This window comes from Equus asinus, chromosome 5 (genome assembly GCF_041296235.1).
Source record: "Equus asinus isolate D_3611 breed Donkey chromosome 5, EquAss-T2T_v2, whole genome shotgun sequence".
NCBI classification, from domain to species: Eukaryota; Metazoa; Chordata; class Mammalia; order Perissodactyla; family Equidae; genus Equus; species Equus asinus.
The window spans coordinates 104,586,164-104,605,141 of NC_091794.1; the positions used below are offsets into that span (position 1 = coordinate 104,586,164).

General features: G+C 40.5%; 1 protein-coding gene across 12 annotated transcripts in view; it reads right to left on the reverse strand.

Annotated features, from left to right (window-relative positions):
- VPS13D (vacuolar protein sorting 13 homolog D) overlaps positions 1 to 18,978 on the reverse strand; it is a 245,422-nt gene that overhangs the window by 121,612 nt on the left and 104,832 nt on the right. For all 12 annotated transcript variants that reach the window (XR_011503621.1, XR_011503620.1, XR_011503622.1 and 9 more), the window contains 8 exons: positions 17,741 to 17,988; positions 16,048 to 16,239; positions 15,610 to 15,736; positions 13,818 to 13,960; positions 10,213 to 10,343; positions 9,810 to 9,985; positions 4,546 to 4,669; positions 3,308 to 3,543 (listed from right to left, as the gene is read on the reverse strand). Coding sequence is in view for 8 of the 12 variants with exons in the window: in XM_070511027.1 (XP_070367128.1) it covers positions 3,308 to 3,543; positions 4,546 to 4,669; positions 9,810 to 9,985; positions 10,213 to 10,343; positions 13,818 to 13,960; positions 15,610 to 15,736; positions 16,048 to 16,239; positions 17,741 to 17,988 (1,377 nt within the window). In the remaining 4 variants the exon portion in view is untranslated. The remainder of the gene's footprint in view (positions 1 to 3,307; positions 3,544 to 4,545; positions 4,670 to 9,809; positions 9,986 to 10,212; positions 10,344 to 13,817; positions 13,961 to 15,609; positions 15,737 to 16,047; positions 16,240 to 17,740; positions 17,989 to 18,978) is intronic.

Consider the following 18,978-nt stretch of genomic DNA (forward strand, 5'->3'; position numbering starts at 1 on the left):
AAAGGGTGACTATATATCTTCAGAGGAAAAACAAACAAAAAAACCCCACTAAGCCAGACATTCCAAGGGTCCGAGAATTTGTTCTACTCTTTGATAAGCAGATCAGCATCATTGCATCCCCAAGTCTTGGCAAGAAATCAGAAGTCCCTTTAGGATGAAAAGAAACAAAGCCTTCTCAATCGTGTTGTGTTTCTCTGTGGCTTAAGAATCCTAAGCTTTATGGAATGCTGCAGCCGAGCTACACTTCAGAGTGTTTAGATGAGGTTTTATTTAGATTATTCTCCTGTTTCCACTAATCTCTATCATCAAAAAAGGGAGTGATAAATTCAGAGTTAAAAACTAGTTTTCACGACACCAAAAGCATAAGTGACCCCCCCCCAAAAATAGATAAATTAGATTTCAACAAAATTAAAAACTTTTGTCCTCCAAAGGACACCATCAAGAAAGTAAAGACAATCCATAGAATGGGAGAAAATATTTGCAAGCCATATATATGATATGATATTTGTATCAATATTATATAAGAAACTCTCAAAAGTTCAACAATAAAAAGGCAAAAACTCATATTTAAAAATGGGTGAAGGGGAGCCAGCCCCGTGGCTGAGTGGTTGGGTTCGAGCCCTCCACTCAGCAGCCTAGGGTTTCGCTGGTTGGGATCCTGGGCATGGACATGGCACTGCTCATTGGGCCACATTGGGGCGGCGTCCCACATGCCACAGCTGGAAGGACCCACAACTAAAATTACAACTATGTGCTGGGGGGATTTGGGGAGAAAACGCAGAAAAGGAAAAAAGAATGGAGTAAAATGGGTAAAGGATTTGAACAGACATTTCTCCAAAGAAGATATACAAATGGCCAAAAAGTACATGAAAAGATCCTCAACATCATTAGTTATTTAAAAAATGCAAATTAAAACAATGAGATGCCACTACACATCCAGTAGGACGGCTACAATAAAAAGAAAACAAAACAGAAAATAAGTGTTCCTGAGGATGTGTAGAAACTGGAACCCCTGTACATTACCTGTGGGAATGTAAAATGATTTAGCTGCTGAGGAAAAGAGTAGAGCAGTTCCTTAAAAAGTTAAACATAGAATTACCATAGACTCAGCAATTCCATTCCCAGGTATAGAAACAAAAGAATTAAAAACAAGTACTTAAACAAACACATGAATGTGGATAGCAGCACTGTTCACAATAGCCAAAAGGTAGAAACCACACAAATGTCCATCGATGGATGAATGGATAAACAAAATGTGGTGCTTAATCACATACGATGGAATATTACTCAGCCAGAGTAGGAATGAAGTACTGATACACGCCACAATGTGGATGAACCTTGAAAACATTATGCTAAGTGGAAGAAGCCAGACACAAAAGGCCACATATTCTATGATTCAATTTATGGAAATATCTGGAATAGGTAAGTCCATAGAGACAGGAAGCAGACTGGCAGTCGCCAGGGGCTGGGAGAAGAGGGCAGTGGGGAGTTAGTACTTAACGGGTTTGGAGTTCCTTTTTGGGGTGATGGAAATTAGTGGAACTAGACGGACATAGTCGCACAACATCATGGATGTACTAAATGCCACCCAACTGTTCACTTTAAAATGGTTAATTTGGGGGCCGGCCCGTGGCCGAGTGGTTAAGCTCACACGCTCCACTTTGGCGGCCCAGGGTTTCACCAGTTCAGATCCTGGGCGCCAACATGGCACAGCTCATCAGGCCACGCTGAGGCGGCGTCCCACATGCCACAACTAGAAGAACCCACAACTAAAATACACAACTATGCACTGGGGGGCTTGAGGGAGAAGAAGGAAAAAATAAAAAATAGAAAAAATTAAAAAAATCTTAAAAAAATAAAATGAAATAAAATGGTTAATATTATGTTATGTGAATTTTACCTCAATTTAAAATACAAAACAACAAAAACAAAACTAGTCTTCTTCCCCATCACTAGTTCTCTCCAAAAATGCAAGAAATAGGATCTAATACATTCCGAAAGACAGTTCAACCTCTCAGCACACCAGGATTCCCAGGAGCTTCTCCCGTCCTCTGCTCCAGTCTGTTCAACCCATTAAACTCATAATCCTCCACCAGGACTCCTCAGTTAAAGAGCTTAGTAGGTATTGGAATTTAACATAAGAACATAAGAGAAAAACATGATTAGCAACCAGATTAAGAACTAGCCTTTCAGGCACTAAAACCTTAATCATGTCACTCTGTTGAGGACCATAATCTTTCAAAAGAAACAAACACGACTGACTGAATTCTAACAAGATAAATATCCCAGCACAATCATTAACAAAGAGAACTAGGAAGAGGGAACGGCTCCGCTAAGCAAAGATGTCCATTCAGTTCATTACCAGAGAAATCCGGACTGCAGGCAGATGAGAGAGAACGCACACACCCAGAGTTTACCTTGTGGGCCTCAACCACATACAAAAATATCATTCATAAGCAACGTTATTCAGAACATTTCAGGAAGGAATATGACTTTAAATATCCAGTTCATCAAGCGATTTACATTTGTAATGCTAAAGATTCAGCTATTTTCCCTGTTTCTTCACGGATAAACCTTAAAATTGGCCCCGTAACCAGCACAGAAACAATAAACTGTGTTCACATGTTGGTGGGATGACTACTTTTTAAACCCCAATGTTTTGAACGTCCATGTGCAAATCTATATACCAGTCTAACACAGAAGTAGAATAAGCTGGCTGCTCTTCACCTGAGGTTTCTAAACACAACAGTCAGACAACAGTGAGGATTACATTCTAAGGCAACTGGAATTACTGCCAAGTTAAGCTACGTTGCTTGGCTTTAGGTGCCCATTAAGATATACCCTTAAGTGTCTGCTTAATCAGTATTCTCAGTGAGGGGGGAGTCAGAATGGTGATCTGAAGAATTATGATGAAGATTAGTCAGTTTCAAACGAGGAAAGGGGTAAACCAAACTGAAAAATAGCAGCAAGAAGTTTAAAAATATATAAAAAAACACCATCTTTGAGCAAGAGGAATTTAAGATACTATAAGAACAACACCTTATCCAGTTGTTAAATCCTAGAACAGATTACTGGAGAGAGCCTCAAAAAGACCAGAGTCTTGCCTCTTTGGATAAATTTTAATCTAGCCAGTAGACAAGAGTTTAGACTAAAGACCTCTCAAAATACACTTTGAGCCTAGGATTTGGTAAAGAATAGAAGGAATCTTCCTTCATCCTTCGGCCTCCTGAGAAATGCTTAAAATTTAAAACCAGTTAATAATTAGAACCTTCTGCTTTATAAGAAAAGCAATTTAACCCAGAATTACCCAGAGAATGTATATGTAGCAGCAATGTAAATGAAATTTTCATAATAAAGCTGTCGGTTATCCTGGAAATCATTCATGTTGCAGCTGATCTCAGAGGAACCTGCCCCTTTCACAGTCAGAGTGATAAAAGGTGGCAGTGTAGGTTCGTCCCAGGCATAATCCAATGAAGTCATGGGCTTCACTTCAGTTCGGAGCCTGGGTTCAGCCACCCCATGCTGAGTAAAGACGACCGGGACCTACAGTGATGGCAGAGAGGAGAGAGGACTTTCGTTCAGAGTGATGTTACTGGAAAGCTATTCACTGCTTCCTAGGTTTAAATTCCAGATCCTTCCCAAACAAACCCTACATGCTATAAGCACAAGGGAGGTTCATCGTCTCGCCTCTTCAAATGCCTTTCTAATCATCTTCCAAATTGCAAAAAGCCCACCATTATGGGCTACGGCCTGTTGGGAAAAGTGCTTTAAGAAGCCTTGCCATGCTAAATACCTAGGGAAACCAATTCCATCCTTTCAATGGCATCTGTTCTACCCTCACCCTCTGTGATACACTTTGAACCAGAAAGGAAAGGAAATTTTGGAATTCGGCTACAGAAAGTCACATATTTTAAGATGTTATTCAAAAGCAGAATTTAAAATAAATCTAATGATTTACATTTTGGCTTATTTGGAAGATTTATAAAAATACTAAGCAACAGTAGAACTGTGCATTCCCACTGTCATTGGACAGTCTGCTCCCTCTCTCTGTTTGTATGGAATGTCTACAAAGGGCACCACATCAAACAAATAATCTAGTCAAAATAAGTTTTGTGGGCTGAAAAGTCACTTCTGGACAAGGCTGCCCAGCAACCAAAATAACCAGGAGAGGGGGCCGGCCTGGTGGCATAGTGGTTGGGTTCACACACTCAGCTTCAGTGGCCCAGGGTTTGAGGGCTCGGTTCTCAGGTGCAGACCTGTGCACAGCTCATCAAGCCATGTTGTAGCGGCATCCCACATACAAAATAGAGGAAGACTGGCACAGATGTTAGCTCAGGGACAATCTTCCTCACCAAAAAAAATAAATAAATAACCAGCAGAAACCATCTCCTAATGGTAAGGATTTCTAGGGTTGTCCAGCTACAGAGACCCCTGTATAGCTTCTTTTAAACCCAAGTCTAAAATGTATCATTATTTTAAGAGCAATATATACTCCACCTTCCCGTATATGAAACAGCCAAACAGGCTCTCAACTCCACTTGGTACCTTAGAGAAGTTGTCAATTCGGAAGGGAGGGGGTAACTGATCCGTGTCACTAAATGAGATCCTATAGGTAGCTCCTCGGAGAGTAATTTCCACGCGTAGGAAGAAGCATTTTCCCAGGGTATCTCTGCAGAAAAAAGAAACATAAGAGGCGCTTAAAATGGACGAAACACACTGCAGTTCACTTTCTTCTCATACTTCACACAATCACAATATTGCTTAGACCTCAATTAATACTACTGTGTTAGGGGCTGGCCCAGTAGGGTAGTGGTTAAGTTCGTGCACTCTGCTTCAGTGGCCCAGGGTTTGCCAGTTCGGATCCTGGGCATGGACCTACACCACTCATCAAGAGATGCCATGGCAGCATCCCACATAGAGAACTAAAACAACTTACAACTAGGATATGTAACTATATAGTGGGGCTTTGCGGGGGAAAAAAGGGAAGATTGGTAACAGATGTTAGCTCAGGGCCACTCTTCCTCACCAAAAAAAAGTAAAGTATAACATCAAACAAGAAGAAACAAAATTAATAAACTAAAAAAAAAAACCACTGTGTTTTCTTTGACCACACTAAAAAAGTAGAAATTGACAGTATAATCAGACAGCAAAAAAGAATTCATTCAAACAACTTCTGAACAGCACACTGTAACTGTACCATAAGATCTACAAATTTTATGTAGTGGGTTTGTTTTGGGTAATAGTGTCAGCACAGCAAATGAGTAAATATTAGTTGAACTACATAAAACTGTTGTTATTAGACTACTTTTGATATAGAAAAAAGCAATTTCATATGGTTCAAACTAATATATCAATGTTATTGATAATCAGAGTTCTCACTGTAGGATGAGGAAGGTAAGGAAGAATCCTGTGGTTGGAGGTACCAGTATGTAATCATAATTTTTATATGTGTGTATTTATATAAAGATACATCACTGGAGAGAAACGAAAGCTCTTCTTTACAGAAATATAACAGGTAATAAATGCAGAAGAAATGAGAGAATTAGAAAATTACCGTTTTGCAACCACCAATGTAATAATTGATTCAGTAAGAACCATCAAACCACTGAGTGAAAGGATTTTGGGAAACAGAATATACACAGTCTTACATTGTCCCCCCAAAGGACTACTTTTATTTACAAAGAAGAAAAAGTAACCTTAGAATAGATAGACCTGGAGGACAACACCTTAACCAAGTGATGACTGAATTTAGCAACGTGAACAACGGGACCAACAGACACCACAGGCCTCCTGATGTGACGCAGTGTGAAACGCTCAACCACACAGGTAGGAGTCTTACCAAAAATGTTTGACCCAAATCTATATATAGGAACCAGAAAATAGGACATGCTACAAGAAACTGGCTTGGACTCATTAAAAATGTCAATGTCAATAAAGACAAAAAGGAAGAGTGAGATTATTCTAGATTAAAGCAGATAAGATGTATCAGCCAAATAAAATGCACGGTCCTTGCCTGGATCCTAGATCAGGGGAGGGGGTGTTGCTATGAGGGCATTTTAAGGGACTATTTATTGGAAAACCACCAGGCCGGCCCCAAGATAACGCATCTTTTTAAAAGTCAAATATAGATACTATTTTGGATCATCTATTATTAAATTAGCCATTTTTCTGTTCCCTTACAATAGTGTCCTCAACAGAGAACTAACCATAAAGTATAAAAGGTTAAATTTTGCTTCTAAGTGTATTAAAATAGCACTGATTCAAATAAATGGAAAGGCATCCCATGTTCATGGATTGGAACAATCAATATTGTTAAGATGTCGGGGCCAGCCCAGTGGCACAGTGGTTAAGTTCACATGTTCCGATTCGGTGGCCCAGGGTTTGCAGGTTCAGATCCCGGGTGCAGACATGGCACTGCTTGGCAAGCCATACTGTGGCAGGCATCCCACATATAGAAAGCAGAGGAGGATGGGCACAGATGTTAGCTCAGGGACAGTGTTCCTCAGCAAAAATTTAAAAAAAGAGGAGGATTGGCAGCAGTTAGCTCAGGGCTAATCTTCCTCAAAAAAAAAAAATATTGTTAAAGATGCCAATGCTACTCAAAGTGTATCTTCAGATTTAATGCAATCCCTATCAAAATCTCAAGTGTTTTTTCTTCCAGAAATAGAAAAATTCATCCTAAAATTCAGATGGAATCTCAATGGACTCCAAATAGCCAAACTAATCTGGAAAAAGAACCAAGTTAGAGGTCTCACACTTCCCTAATTTCAAAACTTATCATCAAACTACAGTAATCCAAACACTGTGACACTGGCATAAAGACAAACATAGGGATGAATGGAATAGAGCCCAGAAATAAACCCTCACATATAGGGTCAAATAATCTTTTTTTTTTTTTTTTTTGAGGAAGATTAGCCCTGAGCTAACTGCTGCCAATCCTCCTCTTTTTGCTGAGGAAGACTGGCCCTGAGCTAACATCCGTGCCCATCTTCCTCTACTTTATATGTGGAATGCCTACCACAGCATGGCTTGCCAAGAGGTGCCATGTCCGCACCTGGGATCCGAACCAGCGAATCCCGGGCCACCAAAGCAGAATGTGCACACTTAACCGCTGCACCATCAGGCCTGCCCCAAGTCAAATAATCTTTGACAAGGGTGCCGAGACCATTCCACGGGGAAAGGAGAGTCTTTTCAATAAATGTTGCTGGGAAAACTGGATATCCATAAACAAAAGAATAGAGTTGGACCCTTACTTTACACCATATGCAAATAGTAACTCAAAATGGATCAAAGACCTAAATGTAAGCGCAAAAACTATAAAACTCTCAGAAGAAAACATAGGGGAAAACCTTCATGATATTGAATTTGGCAATGATTTCTTGAATATGACACCAAAAGCACAGGCAATAAAAGTTAAAATAAGTTGGACTGGGGCTGGCCCCGTGACCAAGTGGTTAAGTTCACGCACTCCGCTGCAGGCGGTCCAGTGTTTCGTTGGTTTGAATCCTGGGTGCGGACATGGCAGTACTCATCAAACCACGCTGAGGCAGCGTCCCACATGCCACAACTAGAAGGACCCACAACAAAGAATATACAACTATGTACCGGGGGGCTTTGGGGAGAAAAAGGAAAAAATAAAAAAAAAAATCTTTAAAAAAATAAAAATAAAATAAGTTGGACTACATCAAAATTTAAAACTTCTATACATCACAGAATACAATCCACAGAGTGAAAAGGCAGTGTATGAAATGGGAGAAAACATGCGCACATCATGTATCTCATAAGAGGTTAATATCCAGAATATATAAAGGACTCCTACAACTTAACAACAACAACAAAAACAACCCAATTCAAAAATGGGCAAAGGAATTGAATAGATGTCTCTCCAAAGAAGATACACAAATGGCCAACAAACACATGAAAAGTTTCACCTTACTAACCCTTAGAGAAATGTGAATCAAAACCACAAGGAGATACCACTTCATACCCATTAGGAAGGCTACTATCAAAAAAGCAGAAAATAACCATTGTTGGCGAGGACGTGGAGGAATGGGAAACCTTGTGCACTGTTGTTAGGAGCATAAAATGGTGCGGCTGCTATAGAAAACAGTATGGCAGTTCCTCAAAGAATTAAAAATAGAATAACCACATGACCCAACAATTCCACTTCTGAGTATATACCCAAAAGAATTGAAAGCAGGGACTCAAAGAAATATCTGTACAACCATATTCATAGCAGCACATTCACAACAGTCAAAAGGTAGAAGCAACGGAAGTTGCCATCAATAGATGAATGGATAAGCAAAATGTGGCATATACTTATTATTCAGCCCTAAAAAGGAAGGAAATTCTGACACACATGACAACATGGATGAACCCCAGGACATAGCTACGTGAAATAAGCCAGTCACAAAAAGACCAATACTGTATGATTCCACTTATCTGACATACCCAGACCAGTCAAATTCATAGAGAAAGTAGAATAGTGGTTGCCAGGGGTTAGAGAAGGAGAAAATTGGGATTTGCTGTTTCATGGGTCTAGAGTTTCAGTTCTGCAAGATGAAGAGAGTTCTGGAGATTGGTTGTACAACACTATGAATGTACTCAACACTAGTGAACCTAAAAATGGTTAAGATGGTACATTTTATGTCATGTGCCTGAGGCCCACAAAACAACCCCTGAGTCTTTGTGTTATCTTTCTCATATTCCATAAGTGTATTTTACCGCAATTTAAAAAATCTTTTTAAATACATTTTTTAAAAAAGCATTTGATGAAAGCAGAAAGAGTCATACTGTGCTAGCTGAGGCTGAATTTGGTTGATTTTTCTTTTTTTTTAAATATTTTATTTTTTTCTTTTTCTCCCCAAAGCCCCCTGGTACATAGTTGTGTATTTTTAGTTGTGGGTCCTTCTAGTTGTGGCATGTGGGACACTGCCTCAGCATGGCTTGATGAGCGGTGCCATGTCCACACCCAGGATCCAAACCGGCAAAACCCTGGGCCACCAAAGTGGAGCGCGCCAACTTAACCACTCGGCCACAGCACTGGCCCGCGGTTGATTTTTCTTTTTCTTTCTTTTTTTTTTTAAACAGTTTTTTTTTTTTTATAGATTTTATTTTTTTCCTTTTTCTCCCCAAAGCCCCCCAGTACATAGTTGTATATTCTTCGTTGTGGGTCCTTCTAGTTGTGGCATGTGAGACGCTGCCTCAGCGTGGTCTGATGAGCAGTGCCATGTCCGCGCCCAGGATTCGAACCAACAAAACACTGGGCAGCCTGCAGCAGAGCACGTGAACTTAACCACTCGGCCACGGGGCCAGCCCCATGGTGGTTGGTTTTTCTTAACAAGGACCTGAGGGTCACTGCATTGGGCAATTCAGACAGCCAGATGATTTACTGAAACAGCATCAAATGAGAGAAGAGTTTTGCACAGTGTGTAAGAATAGACAAAAACGTTTATAATCAGTGTTACCATCTAAACGCAGACAGGATTTTCAGAGTTGCAGGCAATCATCGGCTCAGTGCCACCCCTGGACTTGGAACCTCAGCAGCAATGGCAAAACAGTCAAAACGGTTGACATTTCCTTTAATGCATTCCACCAAAATTCACTCATACTTACTTGCCTTTACAAATGTTAAGACCTTTGTCTAAGCCAGAAACATATGTGCCTATTTCATGAGGGCAGTATTACTATTTACTACTATTTATAGCTCTATAAATTTTTAAAATTGTTATGGTAGGTTCTGCTTACTGTTTACATTACTGAACCTCCAACAAGGCTACTTTCTGTCCACATACAGTCTCCGAACTTACCTCATGTTGATATGGAAGGAATTATTTTTGTTGACTTCGAAGCCTCCAGACCAAATACAATTGGGAACATCCATCAGTCTGACACACAACAGTTGGTCGTAGTCATTCCGAGGCCAATGGAACACCACGCTGGAACCAGGAAGGGTGGAGATGTAACCTTCAGGATTGGCCGTTCCCTAAAACACACAGGATCACAGGCTGTAGTCAACACGTCAAGACAATGTTTACTAAGTACCTACTTTGGGCCTTGCCTTCTTCCAGGAGCTATTTAGGGTACCAAAGGCACAAAATGGTAACTCACATCATAAAAGTTACCAGTGTTGATGAGGAGATAGGCCATGACATTAAAATTCACTGTGCTATTAAATAAACACTAGTCATTCTTCAAAAGCAAACTGCTTACCTGTCCCCTGGCAAATTCCCTCTGTGCAAATGCAAGCTTGTGAGATGATTTATTATCTAACAGGTAACGGGGGGCAAAGATAACCATACAGGTGTCAATATATCGACCTCGGCCTTTCTTGACATCAATACCTAGAAATGACAAAAATTATTTACATGAATTAATTGGAAGACAGAAATTTTGCGGTCTGACAAAAATAAATAGCCTTTACAATTACTCAGTCTCTCCTAGAAGACAATTCTATCACCCAAAAAGGCTGTCAAGCCTTCCAAAAATGGAATGAAAACAGCAATGGTATTCAAAGTATTATTCTTTATTCCCACTGAGGCCTTAAAAAGTCTCAGTGGCAATATCACCATCCCCATAATTCCTAGCTTCTTCAAAAAGCATGTGCCGTTACAACAACAACTAAAACACACAGGTGTTTAGTCACAGATACCTGTGGTTTCCATTTATGGAGCTGACTGCTAAGACAGTTAACGTAATACATTCTGCTTACATCTGGGAAACAAAATTTCCTCCTAGAGGTCTTGCCCTTTTACAGCATATAGTAGAAATTTCAGATTACTTAATTGGATTCTGCATTGCCCTGAACTCAACGGATTCTTCTCCAGTATTTATTTTTAGCCCACTGCCCAAGAATCCAGCTGAAATAATGCTAAATATCATAGAATTTGTTCATTCACAAAATCAATGTTTTCAGCACCTGCTATGTACTGAAAATAAAAATAGTGAACAAAACACATAGCAAGGAAAGAAAGTTACAATCAATCAGAAGGAAATCTCAAAACACTAGATCCCAAAGAAGGAAAGAAAAAAATGAAATTGCACTGAATTACCTTAAAAACTCTGATAACAATTCTAAAAAATATGAACTTAGTGGGATGAACAATTCATTCATTCAGACAAAAAATATAGCAACTATATTCAAGGGACTGGGCTGAGCTCTGGTTATACAATGATAAAAATACTTATAGTACAAGTAATAATACAGTAGAAGTAATATAGTATTTATTGAACTCAATACATGCTATATCCTCTACCAAAGGCTCTCGATTTAATTCTCCTAACAATCTTATGACTTAGGTATCTTCATTTTTTCCATTTTACAGATGAGGAGACTAAGCACGGAAAGCTGGGTAACTTGCCCTAGGTCGCACAGCCAGTAGGCGGCACAGCCGGGATTCAAATCCAGGCCGCCTGCCTCAGGAGCCCTTGCTCCTACCATGACGGGACAGAAACAAGGACTCCACTGAGCACTCAGCAAGTATCAAGAGAAGCATTAAGCAGGAAGAGGCCTTAGGATATGACAAGCGGGTGTCCTGGATGTCCCAACATAATCCCAATTATAAACATCCCAATTTGTTAACTCCATAATTCACTTGCACTGGCTTGAAAAATCTGGTATTCCTTTAACATAAGTCTTCAAAATACCTGAAAGACTGAGTAAATCACAAAAACAAAAACCTCTGAAACTCGGTGTCTAAAAAACGCCAAGTAATACTGGAGTAGGGAGATACACCCTATCACTTTCCTTTCTGTGACATCCAGAAAAACATTAATAGTCAGAAACTGACATTATCATAGCTAGCTGATCTCAACTGACACAAAGTCTGCCTACAAAAGATGTGTTTAATTTGATATTAATAACAAGAGTATACAGTACTGAGACTCAATTTTTGGGAAAAAACAGGCTTTTTTGTTTCCCTTTTCATCTTAGATTGCTCTGGCAAACCCCCAATGAATGAACAGCTGATAAGATAAAAATGTACCAAGTCCTTCTTCTGGAGGTACATGTGAGGCTAATCGGCAAGGCCCCCCCGGCTTTTCAGCTTGGGACCGTGCTCTAGACTTTCCTGATAGGGAGTTAGTTATCTATCCAGTTATTCAAAAATATTCAAGTAAGAGATTCCACAAATTCCCTTGATAATATATGCCAAGATCTCACGATCCTTAAGAATTATAAAGTGCTATCTTAGCTCACTCCCTCTACTCCTTTCCTGGGTATAACAACAAAATTCAAATCACAGCTGTGTCCCTAAAAACATGTGTAGTAAGCTTTAATGAATGCTCCTGGCATGTAAGTTTGAGTCCGCACTCACGGCACATTTCTGACGGGGCCGCTCAATCTGCCTATCTGCGAGATTTCTGTGGTTCCTTGGTGCCAGCTGCTTTCGAAGGCCCAGGCTCCATCCCCCATTCCCCCAACTTGTCCCAACTATAGCTTCCAGCTAACCTGTAGCAGCTTGCTTTGGAAACTGTCAAGGACAAGATACCCCAGCGGAAAGCCAAACACAGCATGAAGCGGTCTGTGCCTATTTAAGGGGTGGGGCAAACACGTGAGGAAAAGCAAAGAAAACGATCCTCAGCTGGAAGATAAAATAAAGTTGATTTCTTCTATTAAAAATCTTAACATCGACTTTAAAGGACACAGCTCCCATGTCAAGGGACAAAGCATACAAATTCACGTTTAAAAAATCTGGAAAGGAAACCATACTCGGAAGAAACGCTTCTACTATCAAACCTTCAAACACAAACATACCCCTGATTCCCCGTGGGATTCAGGGTAAACAGCTAAGTGGGCCCCTCAGTCTTTCCTTCTGTAACATGACTCTTTGTATCTCCGATGTCCAATACAGTATCCACTAGTCATATACAGCTATTTAAATTCATTAAAATGAAATAAAATGAAAAATTCAATTCCTTAGTCATATTTGCCATATTTCTTAGAAATGTACTCTCAAGTGCTTGGCAGCCACGTGGGGCTAGAGCTACTGTATGGGACAGTGCAAAATATAATATTTCCTCCATCCAAAAGAATTCAATGAACAGCGCAGTTCTGGATGGTTTTGCAACTCTCAACACTAAACAGCGCTTTGAGATCCTTGGAAATTACATACTAAAGGAAAGACGCACTGCTACCATTTTAAACCTGAGACATATTTAAATCAAATTTATCTTAACTCTTCAGGAAATGTGCTGAGTGGCAGGTGGCCACGAGGCACACAGGTACACAGGCACACAGGTGCCCTTCCGGCACATCTACCACCTCCGTAAGCTAAGCTCGTTTAGGGCTTCTAATTACTATGACCACCAAGTGCACTTTATTATATTTTCTGCTTTACTTGTGGATGCCCCAACCCTAATCCTACATCTGACCCAGACTTCCCCTTTGCATCTGGCAACTCACTTAACCTCTCTGCTTCAGTTTCAAGGAGAACAATGCTTCTTGCCCTCTTAGGGTTTGCAAGTTTTAATGAATGCGTGGGAAATGCTTGGAGGATGAAAAGCATTCTAAGTGGTCCTATTATTCCCATGAAAAACAAGGATTCAAGCCAAACTGATACTTTCCTGACACAGGTGCGTTTGAAGCTAAACAGGGCCCCAGACCTCAAAAGGGCCGTATTTAGGTGGCTCCTTAGAGGCCCAGGAGAGCAGATCCGTGTTGCTATCAACCTAGCATTCAGAGAGCAGAGACCTGACCCAACGCCAAATGAGAAAATCCGCACTTGCAGCCAGGTCAAAATGTGCAGCCAGCTTATTCCTCCAGGCCGAGGGCACTGGCCAACGGTTCTGATTCTCCTGCTGCCCCACATATAACGCACCAATGTTATAGATCAGCCCTGGGCGGTTTCCTTGCTGGATGACTTTCAAAGCTCGGACACCATTACCACCATCCAGCGAGAAGCCCTGACACCAGCCCGGCATGCCTTCAGGATGAATCCCCCTTCCGACTCTCATCGTGCAGCTGTGGGGCAGAAAAGCAAACACGTAAATATTCATCCATTAGAAAGTCTTATCGACACATTCTAATCAGGAAACACTGCTGTGGCCACCATCCGAAATTAGAACTCTAATATTGACTCTTCCTCACTCTCATGCGATTCCCAAACACAGCAAGGCAATTACCGGTGGTCAAACTCTATCTTCGAGGTAGCCACAGCAAAACAACGTGTAAAATGTACTGATGTCTACAACTAAACGCTTTAGGAGAAAACATTATGACTCTTTGACCATGAGACATGAGCAAAATACTACAATATCCATTATCCCTTGAAAAACAAGGATTCAAGGCAAACTGATACTTTCCTGACTCAGGTGTTTCCAGGGTTCCTGAAATAGCTTGAGCATACAAGAAAAATATGTACAGAAAATGCAGCTAAGGGTACATCCCTTCTAAGGCCTGGTACTATGAAAACAGCAAAGCACTGTTTAGTTGGCTGGTGTCTTGTCATGGATCCTGGAAACATAATTCCTGAATATGTGTTCTGGCTCCACCACTAACAAGCAGTGTAACCTTGGGCAGGTAACTCTCTCTCTGAGCCACAGTTTCCTCACCTTAAAATAAAACAATATTTCCTGCCCTGCCTAATCCATTGGGATGTTGGAAGAATCAAGTGAGATAGTCAAGGTGGAAATGCTTTGGAAACTGAATTCCCTGGATAGAGCTGTTATAAACCATGACATTCAAACTATGTTATGAATGTGAAGTCCTAGATCTAAAACTCAGAATCTTTTCAGGAAAAGAATGAGACTGGGCTTGTTACCCAAGTCAAGTGGCTGTCTGTACCTTCTACCAGGTCCAGCAGGCTGGTCAACCCTCTCCCAGCTCCAGCCCCACCCTCGATTCCAACCCTCCCTGGTGGAGGCATCCGCCTCCAGTGGTGCTGCGCGCCCCCTACGCCCCGGTGAGCTCGCAGCACGCTTCTCCAGAGGACGGGGGGTGGCATTTTAGCAGTATCACACATGCCCATTTATCTTTGGATTAAGGCTATAAATTAGAAGACTCCTGTAAAAAGCAGAACGTCAAAACCAAGAATAAAAGTGAACTAACGCTCCCACCACACTTTAAAAAGACACGCCATCCAGTCCCCAACTGCTGCTTTTCCTGCCTTTAAACATGCAGTGAGTGCTCTGAGATCTTGAAATGGCACATTTTACTTCAAGGGTGAAGGAGAAGGATTTCAAAACCCTATAAAAAATGACATGGATTAGATTGATAGGGTGGAGGCTTTACCAAAGGGCCAGCCTACCTCCCCTCTGATGCCAGCTCCTGTCTGTGCTGAGAGCTTGCTTACAGGGGAAAAAAAACTGTGCAGAGAAGAAAGAGAACATGTAGGTTTCTCTTCATTGGCAGAGTTATGAATAGAATTACTTCAATACATGTAAAATAAAACTAGCTTTCATTATAAACCAACCAAATGGTTTATTTTCAATATCAAATAACAGAGAAATTAGATCTGAAAAAAATCCCATTAGGTCATGGTCCTGTTCTCCTGCCAAGTCAGGACTGTTATCTACAGTATATTTCTACTTATACGGATATACTATAGCCTTTGCTAATTGTTTCCCTTCCCTAGGAGCTTATTTCCCCTTCCCATACATAACCGCACTCACAGGTTTGGCTGCTCTTTGTCAGCGTAGCAGAACAAGAGTGGGCTCAGGCTCCGGGCCAGCTCATGTTCCTCAAACTGGCCTGCAGCATCCGTCTTTGCGTTGTCCTGTCTGAAGATCAGCGGTAACCCTTCAGGAAGAAGGGGAAAAGTTTACATCAATCCCACCCAGGCCATCCAAGACAGATGTAAATGGTAAAGGAAAAGAAAAATCATCAAGAGGGAAACTAGCGAAAATTGAATTTATTTAGTGGGGTCAGTTCGTTGTCTAAAAGGACAGTTTCGACCATGATTAAGCACTTATGATGGAAGCAGGAAAGTTTCAGCAGCTTAGACTGCTGAAGTAATCTATTTGCATTGGCTCCATTTAGTTAGCTGAGCAAATAAATCTGAATTCCCACGACCAACGCCAAAGGCCTACTTGAGCAGCCTCTGTACATACCTGTTTTGTTGATCAGCCAATATGGAGCAGAAATGAAGATCTTTAAGGATCCTTCTGCTCGACACACAATCCGGATGGTGAGGTTCAGCTGCCGCCGGTTGACATCATAGAGTCGCATTCTTACCATATAGTTTTGGGTTCCAGGTGGAATGAGCAATTCTTTACAGAGTGGAAAATTCTCCAGTGATACCCCTAAGGAAGATACAAGCTATTGTCTTTCTGAGTGCTCACTTTAGTTTGTCAAAATAGCCCACAGCCAAACAAAATTGGATTCCTTCTGGAAAAATCAATACCAATGTCTCTATCTGGCAATTTTCCTTAAACTGGGGTGAGAATAAAAATGAAGCAAACCAGATGGCCTGAAAGTCACACTAGGAAGTCTGAACTGCATAGTTAGAAGGATGAGAATACCAAAAAGCTATCAATAACAGCTATATTATTAAGAGTTTACTATCCATCAGGCCCTACACTGGGTGCCTGAAACACAGTAAACGCAAGTACAGGGAAAGAGTCAAGGTTTCTGCAGCCAAACTGCCTGGCTTCAAATTCCCAGCCTATCCTTACTAGTTGCGTGATGTGGGACAAACTGTTTAATCTGGCTGTGTCTCATCTGCCAAATGGGGATAATCATCGTATCTCCATTGCAGGATGGCTATTAAAAGTGGTAATCCATAGAAAGCATGACTGTGAAGATTAGGAGGGCTGGGTGTGCACATAGTGGTGGTGGGGTTGGAGGATATTCCCATCTTAGACAGGGGCTCAGTAAATATTTGTTGAAGAAATGCTTAAATGCCAAAGCAAAGACTTGTTTTCTTTAGAATGGACAACTAGCATTGCACTATTTTTCTTTTCTACATTAAGCTCAAGGGTTTACGTATTCATTGAAATAAGCTTATCGTCATGGGACACACTGCTTAAGTTCAATGAGTTTCAGGTTCCTCATCTGTAAAATGGGGACAACAGCTGTCCTCTCTGCCCGATACATGTGCTGTTGTGAAGAGCAAATGAGATGATACAGTGAAATCACAAAGCTGTAACAAGATAAATATCTGGGTCATTATTATTTCAGCATGTCCACAACAGCCTTAAAGAAACGGACTTCCTGCCCGAACTCCAGCAGGGACTCTCTCTTCTCAGTGCTACAACAGGACGATCTCCACCTGACTTCACGTGTCCCTACAGCTGAAAACTACCTGATGCAGTAAACGTCCCAGACCTCTACTTCTCCATCAGCAAAATGGGACAAATAACTGTTGCTGTGAGGACCGCGTGAGACCATGTGTGTGACAGCACCTGACACAATGCCTGGAGGACAGTGCCTGCTTAGCAAATGTTTTCCCCTTTCCTGAAAAGAGAAGAAGAAACATCTGCTTTTGCTCATTTTACAGCTAGGAAAAAGCATGGTTTAAAAAGATGAAATGTCTTCCTATAGCCACACTTCAAGTGAGCAACATAAGAAAAAAGGCTCTGTTGAATGCTGCTTCTGTAAATGTTTTGGATTTTTTCTGTTTTTTCTTTTGATAATTTTCTATCTTAGAAGTTCTGTTGTTTTTTTCAAACTGCATGAATCCTTTGAGCTGGCTTATTGAGATATTATACGTGCTACAATTTCTCCAAAATGTTTACCAAATGAGCACAAAATACTGACATTTTCATAGAATTACTATAAATGGTTATTTGACTAGATCCTCACCCAGTTCAATGTTCTGAGATGTGTCAGCTGTGTGCAGAGCCACCTCTTTGCCAGGCTTCAGTGTCCCATTGATTGGCATTCCTTTAACATAAAAGTCAAGTTCACAAGGCAGCAAGTTACAGATGACCACAGTTGGCAGGAGATATATGGTGTGCCCCGGCTGTCTGAAAATCTGTTTTGCACTGTCGGAAAATATGTTTGAGGGCATGTAGTCTGGATAATTCTCTTTCTTTATGGCCACACAAAACCTACGAAGACAAAAGGTGTGAAAACCGTCAGTCTGAATGAAGAACTTGAATTTTTTTCCTTAGCTGAGTATGAGAAAGCATAACATTAAAATGGTTCAGTAATTCAGAAAGATAATTACAGTTTTCAATTTAAACACATTTATTGGGATATAATTAAATCAGAATAAAATGTATAGATTTTAAATGTTCAGTTTGATGAGTTATGACAACTATATACACCTCTATAACCACCATTCAAAACCAGTTATAGACTATTTCTCGCACTCCAGAAAGTTCCCTCATATCCCTTTCCAATCAGTGTCCTCTCCCATCATTCAAGCAGCCACGTTCCGATATTTATCACTATAGACTAGTTGTGTCTGGTCTTGAACTGCACATAAATGGAATGATACATTCTGTACTACTTTGTGTCTGGCTTTTTTTGCTCAACATGAATTTTCAAAAAGATTCAGCCATGTTGTTGTATGCATCAGTATTTGATTCTGCCAGTGTATGAATATGCCATTTGTAATTTATTCATTATCCTATTGATAACCAGTTGGGTTGTTGGCAGCCAACTGGGTCGTATCTCCAGATCAATTTAGTGAGAATGGAATCCTAACAATACTGAGTCTTTCAATCCATGAACCTGGTTTTATCTTTCCGCTTAATTAGGTTTTCTTTAATCTCTCAGCAAGGTTTTGTAATTTCTAGGGTGGAAGACTGGTACATCATTCCTTAGATTGACTCCTGGGTAATGTTTTTTGATGCTACTACAAATGGTATTTTCTTTAAATCACGTTTTCCAACTTTTTATGGCCATACTATAAGAATCAACTGACTTTTATAGGTTGATCCTGAATCCTGAAACCTGGATAAATTTATTAGGTCTCACAATGTTCTTAAGATAGTTCATCGTGTTTTCTACACACACATTTATGTCATTTGCAAATAATAACAGTTTTACTTTTCTGATCTTTATGCCTTTTCAGTTTCTCGTTTATTTATTTA